Genomic DNA, 13134 nt, shown 5'->3' with positions numbered 1-13134 from the left:
TGTTTACGTACATCATTCTAAGATGTGGCTGTTTATAAAATAAGATCGTTATTTCTGCTCCCTTTCTCCCAGGAGATTAGATCTCACCTAAACATTATTTTGAAGTCCCTAGAAGTTAAAAACTAGATGAGTACCAGCTTCTATTAATCATTAAATGCATGTGCTATTATCGCAAGAACCAAGGCACTGTTATTTTCATACTAATATGACCAGAGAAATTCTCCGGGAACGTGCCCCAGTAAGAAAGCAATGTCTGAAAGGAGGCCAGTTGCTCACCCAAAGAGAAACTCATCCGACAGCAGTATGTTGGTCCCCAAATTTTTATATTACCAGAGCACCAACAGCTGACTGTGCTTTGGGCTGCTGGGTCGAGCTAAGCAAATTTATAAGCCTGATATTTAACCAAAAATGCCAACTTCTTCACTTATAATGGGGGACATATCTTTTAGTGACCAGAATATTAGTGTCAAGGAGGTTAAAACCAAAACCAAACCAGATGTCATTGAGTTGACTCTGACTCATGGTGACTCTCACGTGTCAGAGTAGAATTGTGCTCCATAGGGTTTTCAACAGCTGATTTTTCAGAAGTAGATTGCCAGGCCTTTCTTCCAAGGCACCTCTGGGTGGACTGGAACTGCCAACTTTTTGCTTAGTAGAAGACTGCGCTAACCATTTGCACTACCAAGACTCTTTCAAGGAGGTTTCATGGTAAAAAGGCAAAAAAAAAAGTCGAAGAATAACAAGGAGGGGCTGGTTTTTAGGATTTCAACTAAACTCGGGGAAAGTCACATGAAATATCCCTGCCTCATATTCAGAGTCCATCTCTTGGACGATGGGAACCACCTCTTTGGCCTGTTGGTGGCCCTCTCCTTTGGATGGTACTAGACTAAGAATGAGCCCTACCTGTTCTTCATTCTCCTTTTTCTAGGCTCTGCAGACTCCGTCCTGGAAACATTCTTCTTTCAAGATATCGTTAATAATTGGCAAGATTACAGCTTCAGCCTTAACCTCATCAGTCAATCAGTCAGATTATAGCTTTTGACATTAATACCATAGACAAGGTTATAATTTCAGTAGACACCCTATAATTGATTAGACATTCTCACCTAGCCATCTAAAACCCAAACCCATTGCTGTCAAGTCGACTTCGACTCATAGTGACCCTACAGGACAGAGTAGAACTGCGCCACAGGGTTTCCATGGCTGTAATCTTTACGGGAGCAGATTGCCACATCTTTCTCCCACGGAGCGGCTGCTGGGTTCGAACTGCCAACTTTTTGGTTAGCAGCTGAGCACTAAACCACTGCACGATCAGTTACAGATTGTTGTCTAGCACCTGTTAACGTCTAAGGGTGGCTGACTGCATCACTTCGTAATTTCATGTCTCGCCAATGTTTCTGTCATCTCCTAGAGATGGAGCATAGAAAAACATCTTACATAAACTAGAGGTTTTCAAACTTTAAGTAACAGAACTCTTTCTTCTTATTAAAAACAACAAACACCTCAATTTATGTAAGGGCTAAAACAGGATCTACTGTAGTTAAAGGAGAGGCTCCCTTGCCACACACCCACCCCTCCACGGCCCTACCAATAGACTGTGAGGAAGTTTGAGAAACCACTATTTTAGACCAATCCTTCATCTTTGAATTGAGGAAACAGACCCAGAGAAGTGAAGAGAACTACAGAGACAAAGACAGCTGGAGCTGGCCCACTGTACCCCATGAGACCCTGGGGAAAGAGAGAAGGAAGTGAGGGCAGCCCATTCAAATCAAACAACTTCTTTTACATAAAGAAGTTACCAGTATAAACATGTTCAAATTACTTGCATACTAGATAAAAGGAATCTGCTACCAGGATAAACACATTGACTATTTGTGTACAGTACTGGATAAAAGGAATCTTTTTTGTAGGAAATACTGAGACTTTTTTCAGACATTCCAAAAGAAGCATCGGAAGTACAAATTCAACTTGGAAAGAACAAAAACATGCAGTCAGATCAGGCTTACAATTCCTAAGAATCTCATCCCTAATTTCCACAGCATGTCTGTAAGCGGGCCCTTAATTTCAAAGTTAGTCTACTCTTCTTTCCTATACAAGTAGAGACTTTACACCCCGCTCACTACATGGTCCAAATAAGTAATCCAGTGCAGCCATTTGGGGAACCCTGGGTTCTCACTATGGGAACATATAACATCAAGTTGCCTTCCAGAATCTCAATCCCACGAATTAATTACGGTCCAGAGCAGGGTCCTCATGAAAAGACTGCCAATTACATTCAGAGCCAATGAAAACAAGGATCCAACATAATCTACCAAGGCAATCTTACTCCCTTAAGTCTCACTGAGACTGTCATGGAATAAAGGAAAAACCAGAGAACTTAGAGAGACACAAGCGAATTAACTCGTCTCTCTAAATGTCTCTTCTCATCAAGAAAATGAAAGGGTTGGACTTGCTGATCTATAGGTTTTCATTTCAAATTCCAGGACAAGGGGTTTTTCTAATTTGAAACGAAGCGGATCCTCTTCATTCTGCCGTACCCAATCCCAACTTTCTCCGCCCCACCCGCTTGCAGAGGAAAAGAAGAGGGGCGGGGAAATAAATCCCAGCTTGCCCCAGCCGCTACTCAGTACCCGTCAAGCATAAATCCCCTAGGTTAACAGCGCTGTCCGCAGGCCAGACTCGGTGAAACGGTAGTGCATCCAGATACTATCCCATCTCCCGCCTCCGGAGCCAAACGGCTCCGCGTTCAAACAGTTTAGAATTCTGCCTGTTGTTAATGCTACAGGCAAGAGAGACTCCACAACCCACTTTGGTGACTAGCCCTCTGTGCTCACAAGCTTCCAGGACACAAGTTCTTTTTCGGTCTAACCTAATCCTTCCCTGATGCTAGGTTGAGCTCAATCCTTCTTTCTGACCTTGGGGAGACGCCTGCTCCCCGCCCCGTCCCCTCACAGGCGCGCTAAGGGCTCCTTCACCAACATCAACCATTCCTCCCATCCCCCCACCCTCCTAAATTTAGGACAGGGACTCTTTAGGGCTATTCTCTCTCTCCCGGGACCGACCAAGCTTCGTTCCGAATGGGAAAAGAGAGGGAAAAAATATGGAGGGGGACGACCTGTACCCTGACGAGTCACTCCTCCAGCTGGCCACAGGAACCAGGTATCCGATCACTCGCGCATCCCTCTCCCCTCCTCCACCGGACTGCAGAGCAACCCAGGTGGAGACCCGCAGGGTACACGCTTGCTCGGACCCCCGCTTCGCGCGCCCCCTCGGCTCCATCCCCAGATCACCTGGCGAGGAGCTGGGAAGGAAGGGGGTCTCTTCTCTCTCACCTGGGGCGGAGGCGCTCGCTCATGGCAGCTGGTGGAGGGGAGCAACGGGGCGCCGCTCCGCCAGAAGAGGGAACAGGGGATGTTGTGTTTCGGCGGCCGCCACGCCCACCCCCTCGGGCCTTGGCTTTCGCCGCCAGTCGGGTGGACGCCGCGGGCAGGGAGTACCCCTCCGTCGGCTCCGTACCACCGCTACTTCCGGCGTCTCCTCCGCGCCCCCCCATGTCGCATACGCCGTGGTCCCGCCCACTCGCGGCTGCGCAGTGGCACGAGCCTGGTCGCGCCGACCGGTAACCCCGCCTACGGGAAGAGGCGGGCTCGGAGGGGGAGGAGCGACTCGGGGCTTCTGGGAGAGTGGACCTCATTAGAGTCAGCCCGAGCTTTCGCCTGTTCATAGCTTAGGTGAGCGGTATGAAAGTCGAGCCAGGTTTAAATTAAATTACGTCGTCATCAAGTGACACAAATATCTGAAGCAAATCCCTGTGAGGTAACTTTTTTAAAACTAGAGCTGAGAACGATCAGGCAGTTGTGGAGACAGCCTGCAGCGGGTCGCGGGACCGGGGGTTGGGAAGGGGTTCGTGGGGCTGTTTTGAGGGCCTTGTCGCTGGCGCATCTTGGAGTTTTAAATATTCTTGAGTTGAGGACGCAGTTCTGGGGTGAGTCTCAAAGGACGGCTGAGGGAGACTGTCCTGGGGCGAGAGAGGAGCAGACTGGGCCCCGGGGCCAGGCGGAGGGGCTTCCCGGAGCCTCAGGGAACGAGCCCCCTCGGCACCCTAGCCGGCCCCTGACCGAGGAGGTGCCCGCCGGCCTCCGTCCACCCTGCAGGGAGCAGCAGGACAGTTTTCAGAAAAAGTTAAGGGAGCAGGGAGGGTAGGCAAGTTAATGCGGCTGGGAAGAGGAAAAGCTGCTCGAGATCGAAGGAGGTAGTGACAAAGATAAGCTTGGAGATCGGCCCTGTGCCCGGAATGTCGGCCAAGACTTAACTCTATGCTTTCTGTAACATCACAGGGGAACTGCCATGCAGACAACCCAGTAATTTGTATTTGATTCAATACCATGCTACATTTACGCACTCTGTGTGTGTGTGTGCGCGCGCGCTGTCGAGTTACTTCTCTGTGTCTTACACAGGCCATTAAAATATAGTCTCATTCTGCCAAACTCAGGAACGGTGATCGTGAAGTATGGGAGATCGAGAGAAACAACTGTCAAATTAGCGTTCTCCTAGAGGAGACCGGGTAAGAAAGCAGTTAGGCACCCACGTTAACACGTTACCGTCTAAGTGTACTGAGATCTTTCCACTGAGTGTAAGCGTGGGGGTGGAGTACTATACAGGGAGAAACGTGTAACAGAGATTTCAAATCTCGTTCTTCTAGAGTTATTAGCCTGAGGTCCATGGACGGGGTTCAGGGGTGTGTATTTTTGTAAATAAAAGGTCGATAACTTTCATCGTATTATCAAACAGGTTCCTCCAAAAAAGCAAGAATAGTTACTCTGTAAAGTCTATGGGCAGAAAACAGTTTTGTTTTGCCTGACCTGGTGTAGAATAAAGTGGGTTGGTTGCTTTGATAAATGTTTTAACCAGGATTGTGTCTGTTTATTTTGTAAATAGTTTCAAAGTCTTGATTTTTCCACGTGTTTAGTAGTCAGAAAATAGTTATGTATTTGTGGTTTATGTCTAGAGAAAGAATTCACTCAACAAATATTATATGCCAGGCTCAGTGCTAGGATCTGAGAACACAGCTGACCTGAAGGATAGACATGATCCCTGTTCTCTGGGACTTTATAGAAAAAATAAGAACTGTAAAACAGTTTTAAGCTGAGCTTTGGAATTAAACATTTCCTTTTCCTGACTTTAGAGAAGAATGAAAAGGTACAAATCATATGTTGCATACATTTTGCAAAGATGTCAAACTAAACAAATTTGCCAACAGTCCACTGTTGTCCAGACTATCAGTAAAATATTAGGGACTGTGCCCTCCCCTGTAGATATATTATTTGTACACTATAAAAACCCAAAAACCAAACCTGCTACCGTCGAGTCCATTCTGACTATAGCAACCTTACAGGACAGGGTAGAACTGCCCTATAGGGTTTCTAAGGCTGTAATCTTTACCAAAGCAGACTGCCACATCTTTCTCCCGTGGAGCAGCTGGTGGATTTAAACCACCCACCTTTCAGTTAGCACCACCGGGGCTCCTCATTTGTATACTATATAATCATTTTACATGTGTGTATGTATATATGTGTATGTGTATTGCTAATATGGGGCCCTGGTGGCACAGTGGTTAAGAGTTCAGCTGCTAACCAAAAGTTCAGCAGTTCAATTCTACCAGCCGCCCCTTGGAAACCCTGTGGGGCAGTTCTATTCTGTCCTGTAAGGTCACTATCAGTCAGAATCGATTCATCGGCAACGGGTTTTGGTATTACTAATAGGTTAAATACTAGAAGAGCTTCATTTCTCATTATTAAATAATAAATTCAAATGGAAGTCCTAATATTTCCTTCTTGCACCCCAAAGGATCCTCCCTGTTACCACTTTGGAAACGACTGTTCTAAATCAATAGCCTTCAAATCCTGTCCTGAGTTTTTTATCCCTCACCATTCCGTCCTTGAAAGATGTGTTCAAGGGTTTTTATGTGTGCGTGCACATGTGTGAGCGAATGTGCACGTGTTGAAGGGTTTTTACAAGTTTCTTTATACTCATGTGATATTCAGTTGACTTGCTATAATCTTAAATAGTAAACATTTTATTCTGACTGGTGTTTTGAGGTTGTTTTCCTCTAACCACTAACTTATTCGACATATGGCTTCTGGCTTTATCACTTCTTCCTTTAGGTTGTTGAAAATTCTTTGTCTTTTGTCACTGATTGATTCCTAGAAGACTTTAAGACGTGTAAAGTACGGAGCATAAATAGACCAGGAATATTTATGTTAAAATCAAACATGTCTTTTCTTTTCTACCTCTGTAAGAAAAAGAAGGGATCACGATAAATTTTTAAAATGGCTTTTAACCTGGTGTGTCCCGAATGAATGTAAAAGATAACAACCAATAGATAAAATACCAGTTTCTTAATCGACAAATTATGTGCTCCTCCTAATCTCACATTTGCCTTTTTTAGGAAGAGGATGAGTGACATCCCACCCGGAATGGAAGTGTGCCCCTATTGTAAGAAGTCATTTAAACGGTTAAAATCCCACTTGCCATACTGTAAGATGGTAGGAGCAACTGTAGCTGCTGAGCAGAAGGTTTGTCAGGCCAAGCCAGCTACACTCTCTCACACTGACAAAAGGAATGGGCCAATCAAAGATGTAATTAAAGCTAAAGAGACCACTCTAGAGACAGAGAGAGAGGAAAGAACTACTAAGTTGATAAGAAACAAACCAAAAAGGACAACTAAGTCCCTTCCACTACTAGGTTTGAAAAAAGCAAGTAATACAAAGACAGAGAAATACATCAAGAACCAAATTCAGCTCTCCCCCAAAATGTTAAAAAATACTGAACCAAAAATTACTTTGCAGGCAGAGACTAAGGCTCAGTTTCATGCATCAGAGAACACCTCTCCTAAAAGAGAACTTGCCACAGATGTGCCTAAATCGGGGGACAGTAGAAATAATCCTTCAGAAGCAGAAGCATCTTTACTGCTTGGCCCAATGGAACCCTTTTCATCAAATCAAGATAGGCAGTCCTCGCCAGGCTTAGCTAGGGATGTACAAACCCCTTCTGCCAGTCTGAAATCAGACAAAATTAATCTCCTAAGACAGGAGCTTCTAGTAAAATCTTTAGATGTGCCTGTTGATTATTGTAGTTCTCCCATAAATCTCAACAATGAGCTTAAAACAGTAAGAACATCATTGTCAAGCAGTAAGAGAAACTCCAAGCCCAGGGATCACCTCTCAGAAGTTCCCACTGACGTGAGAAGCTCTGAGACTCAGGAAGAGAACACACAATCACTCATTTTAGGCCCCAGAGTTAGCCCGTTCAGTAAAATCCCAGTTGAGGAGAGCGAGGAGGTCATGTATGGCATGAGGGCAAACGGACTTCACCTTGGAGTAGAGGTACATGGGGTCAAAGGCAATGCAGAGAAAAGTCTGTCTGTGAGGGAAACGCAGGACTGGCCCCCCAGGAGCAATGGCTATAAGAAGAACTCCGGTACTGATGATTCAGTTGCAGAGAAGCAATCTCAGGATGAGCGTCCAAGCTTCAATCTGTCTACTCCAAGGGGGACAACTCGCAATGAGTTCCTTTCTGTGTCACAGTCAAGTAACCAAAGTCTTACCTCTCTGGCTATAAAATGTCTTCATGAAGAGAAAGCCAAAGCCCGCAGTCATAACCCCGGCAGTGGTATACAGACATTAGTGGAGGGTGAAGAGCAAGCGTCTCTGGAGCCCAGATCTGCCCATCATTGCCAGGCATTACACGCTGGACCCAGCCAGTGGCCTTTAAATCCAGCCTGGCATCACACTTCTAAAACTCCCTTCACCAGTCAGGTTGACGCTGCTGGCAGAAGGGCCCTTCCCTGCTCCATGGGGCTGGAATGGTTTCCAGAGCTCTATCCTGGCTATCTTGGACTCGGGGTGTTGCCAGGGAAACCTCAGTATTGGAATGCAATGGCCCAGAAGCCTCAGCTTATGAGTCCCAAGGAGGAAAGACTGTCACCAGGTAAACCAGCTCGGTTTCAAGGGGTCTTCTGCCATTCAGAACACTCTGTGCCTTTTGGATAAATAAGGTTCAGAATACTAATGCTTCACTCATTTAGCTTTTCTCCAGGGTAATCCAATGCACTGGACTTAGAATTGTTCTGAAAACATTGCTTCTTGCTTCAGAGTCAGTAGCAGTTGTTTCTTGTTCTTCCTTTCCTTCCAGCAAGAGTTGGAGATTGGACTGGGGCAGACCAGGAATATTGATATCAGTTGAGTTTCTACATTGACAAGAGGCATGGCCAATAGAAATTGGCTGGGTATTCAAGCCATACAGACTCAAAAATAGCATAAAGACTTCAAAATCCACCTAAGTAGAACAAGCGCTTTGTTCGGAGTTCAGTCTGGACCAGATTGTACAGGAAATAGATTCCGGCAACATTTAGGAATTTAGCAAGGAAGGTACAAGCAGCAGCTGTTTTGGGAGCTGTGAGCAGGACAGGGTTACAGCTGGTCAGGGCAGATGGGTGGAGTGGGGGTCAGGACCAGGACCCCAGGACATGACAGGAAAGGTGTGGAAGTCCATGCACTAGAAAAACAAAGCCAGAGGTTAGAATCCGAGAGTATCTGGACAAAACCAGAGATTGAGCCCTAAAACGCGAGAGATTCAGTAAGAAGTAGGCCTTGGAGAAAGGGATAGGACATGAAAACTGATGTTGATTGTGTCCCCTTCGGAAGCACCTTAGATAGTCCTTATTAATGACTAGGAAAGGTTAACAGGTAGGTAGGGCTGAGGCTGCAGTTTGGAATCAGGAAGTTCCTGGCCGTGTCATTTCTGGGATCCTCACTTTCTCCTGCTAACGCCCATTGTTCGTTATCAGACTGTGTGGTTAGAACATTTAAAGTTTGTTCATTCCCCTCACCAAGAAACTTTGAATTTTTTTAGGTTTTCTAGGAGCATAGCTAAAGTAGCATTGAGTCCTGTGAGATTGAATAAAGGGGAAAGAAATTGGATTTTTCCTTCAAAAATAAGTTTCCTCAGAGTAGTGCTGAGCAGCGGTTTTGTTTCCTGTTATTGTTTACAGTTCTGTAACATACTGTGATTGGTTTGGCGCTTCTGTATCATGGAACATAGAAGTGTAATGTTCTTTGGTGTTTTCAGATACATTTTGACAGGAGACCTAAAGAAACTCAGGGTAGGTTTGCACCTGAGAAACTTGTAGAACCTGGTCTCTAAGGCCTGGTTGATCCCTTTTTCATTAAACTGTGTTGTAGAAAACACACCAGCACTAGCAGCACACGTGTTTCTGATTTCTCTGTACATCTCGGTGTGTGTTGAATTGTATAAACGCACATCCACACACCATAATAAACCTCTGGCAGTGCGATGGGGTCCATGCTGGGCAAGGGGCTCAGAAAGCTAGGATCAGAACTTGAGCAGGGATGTGACAAGCTAGGATGGGTCTCCGGTTAGCCAGGGGAGTTCATGAAGGGGGGCATTTTAGATGAAGAGCACAACTGTAGGCATCAGCATGCAGGTAACTTGCAGCTGAAGACACAAGGGTTAAGTCGTAGGCTGGGATTCAGACTATTCCAGGAAATGCATAGAGCATTTTACAAGTATAGGGACTTTGCCAGGATTCTCAGCCGTTGTACAGAGAGAGTGGAGCCATTGGTCACTGGAGGCTTGACTGGGGAAGTTGGGTTTGAAACGAAAGGGCGTTAACCCTGGCAGGTGAAAGACAGTGTCTAGGAGATGAGGTGGCAGAGGGTGTGGCAATGTACTGGCAGTCCTGGGCCCACAGATACTGAGTCCGAGAGTTGGAACCCAGCCAGGCTGTGAGGGATATAGATGAGAATCCAGAGTGCCCGAGCAACAGGCAGGAAGACATTGAAAAAAGCAGTAACAGGACTTCTGTAGGTATTGAGCTGGCTTCTTGTAGGCCGTGGGCTGCTTAGGTGATCTAAGCCGGGGCCTGCCTGACAGGTTTGGCTGAACCTGTAGCTGGAAATAAACAGGCTCAACTGACTAGAGAAGAAGGAACAGGTCTGGGAGCCCCATGGTTCCCGACACTGCTGAGAAAGTGGCTGTGCAATTGCAATTTTCACAGAATTGTTTCTCCCTATTTTTTTCCCGAGATGAATGAGTTATGTTTTGCTTGTTTAATATTCTCACCACCTTGCAGGAGAATCATCTTCTGTGTAATTTCTTGGAAGCCACCGTGGTTCTTTTGTTATTTAATGTAATGGTGATAATTTGGATAGGATTTTTTACACCCACAGCAACATTTACCACACCTGCTAAAACCTGTCCTACATATTTGTTTAATTTATCCTTTATTCTGATGAGCCAGTGAACCAGCAATAATAGAGACTATCTGCTTGTCATCAAACATGGAGGAAAGATGGTGTAGGAAAAATGTGAATAATGTAGCATAAGCCTTCCTTGCCGGCTGTTTCAGTTATTCATGTATTAAACATAAATAAGAAAGGTTTGCCAGTCACTAAGAGTGACAGCAACAACAATAGTGATAGGGTAATAGACATGTAAGGAGCCCTGGTGGCACAATGGTTAAGTGCTTGGCTAACTGAAAGGTAGGCAGTTCAAACCCACCCAGCGGCTCCACAGGAGAAAGACCTCGTCATCTGCTCTTGTAAAGATTACAGCCTATAGAAAACCCTATGGGGCAATTCTGTTCTGTCACATGGGGTCACTGTAAGTTGGACTGAACTCAGTGGCACCCAGCAACATCAGTAGACATGTTGACTGTAGATACAGTGACTCGTAGTAGTGTTGTTGTGAGGTGCCATCAAATCGATTCCGACTCTTAGTGACCCTGTGTACAACAGAACAAACACTACTCGGTTCTGTCATCCTCACAGTTGTTGGCTGTGTTTGAGCCCATTGTTGCAGCCACCGTGTCAGTCCGTCTCATTGAGGGTCTTCCTCTTTTTCACTGATCCTCTGCTTCACCAAGCTTGATGTCCTTCTCCAGGGACTGGTTGCTCCTGATAACATGTCCAAACTATGTGAGATGAGGTCTCACCATCCTCCCTTCTGAGGAGCGTTCTGGATGTGCTCTTTCCAGGACAGGTTTGCTCATGCTCCTGGCGGTCTGTGGCGTAGTCAGCACTCCTCGCCGACACCATAATTCAGTTCGTAGCAGTAGTTAGTTCTATAGTAGTAGAGTGTCATGTGTTTTTACTAAGATGTTTAGCAGATGGTGGAAGAAATAAAGAAGTCATTTCATTAAGCATGTACCCAGAAACCCAAAGCAACTGCCATCGAGTTGATTCGGACTCATAGCAAGCCTATAGGACAGAGGAGAACTGCCCCGTAGGGTTTCCAAGGCTGTAAATCTTTGTAGAACCAGACTGCCCCATCTTTCTCCCTTGGAGCTGCTGGTGGATTCAAACCACCGACCTTTTGGTTAGCAGCCAAGTGCTTTAACCACTGCACCACCAGGGCTCCTTTAAGCATGTACATGGACCAGTATATTCATGGAGTCAACATATCCATCACATCAAAAATATGTATCATCCCTCATCCCCAGGGACTCCCTCAGGCTTCAGAGAATGTTTATTTGACCAGGAATTGATTGCTTTGACTTTCAATAGTTACAGTTAACTTGCAGTCCAAAGTAAACATCAGTAATCTACCTTTTCCTGAGGCCTAGCCTAGGAACCTTTAGCACAGAAATGTTGGGGGAGGGGATGAATTGACACGAACTATCACAGTGACTTCTGTTTGGAACCGTAGTTCCTTTGTTGGAAAGACGTTCGACTGATAGAAGGATCTTGGAACCCCTGACCAGGCTTACAACCTCCAGCTTCTCTCTAATGAGGCTCTTGGGAGCTCTACAGAAAGGTGAGCCTGGAACTGTTGACTTGTGTTCTGGTGCTGGTTCCAAGCATTTGGAGAAGTTTCTTTTATTTCAGCCATGACTGTTACAGCAAGGCAAAAGAAAAGAAAGAAAAAAAAAAAAGTTTGTGTAGTCTTCCTAGTCTTCTATTTGTCTGTTTTTGTTTTGGAGTTTGACATAATAGAAAGTTCCAAGGATAATATAATAGCAGCTACCATGTTTTCATTTCTATCCCCTGCCTCTCTCTGCCGTCTTTCCCCATCCCTCCCTTGCCCACGTTGACATGCCTTATCCCAAAGCCACCCAGACCCTAAAGTTAACCAATTGTATCCATCTCCCCACTAAACATTTTAGCCAAGCCCCCAAAAAACAAGAGTAACTAATCTGAATTTTATTAAAGTTCAGGTCTTCTGGATTTTAGCCTTTTCATCTGTTTAAAAATATGTATATGTAGTGGCTTCATCTAGATTCTAAGATATTTTCCGGCTGCTTATATTACATGTTCTAACTATGTCAGTTCTTTGAATTACAATTCCATCACCCAAGCTAACTGGGATGACGTGTAACTCACAGGTAATCGCCCCTAGGTTACAGGTCCCAGTAACAGACACGTTTCTCTTTAAACAGGGTGGACCAGGTGCAGCAGCACCGTAAAGGGGAGCGGCGTCGGCAGCATCACAATGCTCTTCACAGGATACTTCGTCCTCTGTTGTAGCTGGAGCTTCAAGCATCTGAGTAAGCCTTTCTGTATTTTTAGCCTATATTACAGGTCACATCCCATTATAGGGACCTCCAACGGATTCTCTGGAAGGCTTTTTATATTACAGTTTTGCAGTGTCTGGCATGCCCCATGAATGAACTGTTGCCTGGGGCTCTGGGATTTTTTTATTAGAGGTTTTGGTTATAATGGCCTCTTTAAGACTTGACTGGAATTTACATAATTGCTCTTGTGCTCCATTTCATGTTGTCACTGGAGATCTGATAGTCGTGTGTTTTATGCTGAAAGCTGTTTCCCTGCTAGAAGATCTGGGCGCGTCCCCTCGGGTGGCTTTTGAACTCTTGCCTGAGAACTCCTTTTTAGGATGGAAACCAAACGGCTCTATTATACCCCGAAAGAGATAGGCACAGAGTAGAGCCATTGCTCATCCATGTGTGTAAGGTTGAAACCTACTTTTACCATAAAAACCCTTGTCATTGTAAGTTTCAGCTTGCACCAAGACTTATCACAAGGAAAATGCCTGGATTTTATTTCTCTTTTAGGTCCAGATAACTTCAAATACGATGTTATGAAAATATTTCCTTAG

General features: G+C 45.2%; 2 protein-coding genes across 7 annotated transcripts in view; one reads left to right on the top strand and one right to left on the bottom strand.

The window, feature by feature from the left end:
- The window catches only part of VCF1 (VCP nuclear cofactor family member 1), a 25600-nt gene extending 22007 nt beyond the window's left edge, over positions 1-3593 (bottom strand). The window contains exon 1 of one of the 2 annotated variants that reach the window (XM_004374175.2): positions 3333-3593. In XM_004374175.2, coding sequence (XP_004374232.1) covers positions 3333-3553 — 221 coding nt within the window. In that variant the 5' untranslated portion in view covers positions 3554-3593. The remainder of the gene's footprint in view (positions 1-3332) is intronic. The other variant, XM_004374174.2, reaches the window with a different exon arrangement.
- Positions 3594-3882: 289 nt separating this feature from the next.
- Positions 3883-13134, top strand: part of MTNAP1 (mitochondrial nucleoid associated protein 1) — a 13959-nt gene continuing 4707 nt past the window's right edge. For 3 of the 5 annotated variants that reach the window (XM_023729274.1, XM_023729273.1, XM_023729275.1), the window contains exons 1-5: positions 3883-3985; positions 4493-4564; positions 6449-7989; positions 11728-11835; positions 12458-12565. In XM_023729274.1, the coding sequence (XP_023585042.1) occupies positions 6456-7989; positions 11728-11835; positions 12458-12565 (1750 nt within the window). In that variant the 5' untranslated portion in view covers positions 3883-3985; positions 4493-4564; positions 6449-6455. Of the gene's footprint in view, positions 3986-4492; positions 4565-6448; positions 7990-11727; positions 11836-12457; positions 13115-13134 lie in introns of those variants that run through there. The other 2 variants (XM_023729272.1, XM_023729276.1) reach the window with 2 other exon arrangements.

The sequence above is a fragment of the Trichechus manatus genome, unplaced genomic scaffold (assembly GCF_000243295.1).
Source record: "Trichechus manatus latirostris isolate Lorelei unplaced genomic scaffold, TriManLat1.0 scaffold00028, whole genome shotgun sequence".
Classification (NCBI taxonomy): Eukaryota; Metazoa; Chordata; class Mammalia; order Sirenia; family Trichechidae; genus Trichechus; species Trichechus manatus.
Note: the sequence above shows the minus strand (reverse complement) of the source record. Positions and strands in the feature narration are given on the sequence as shown.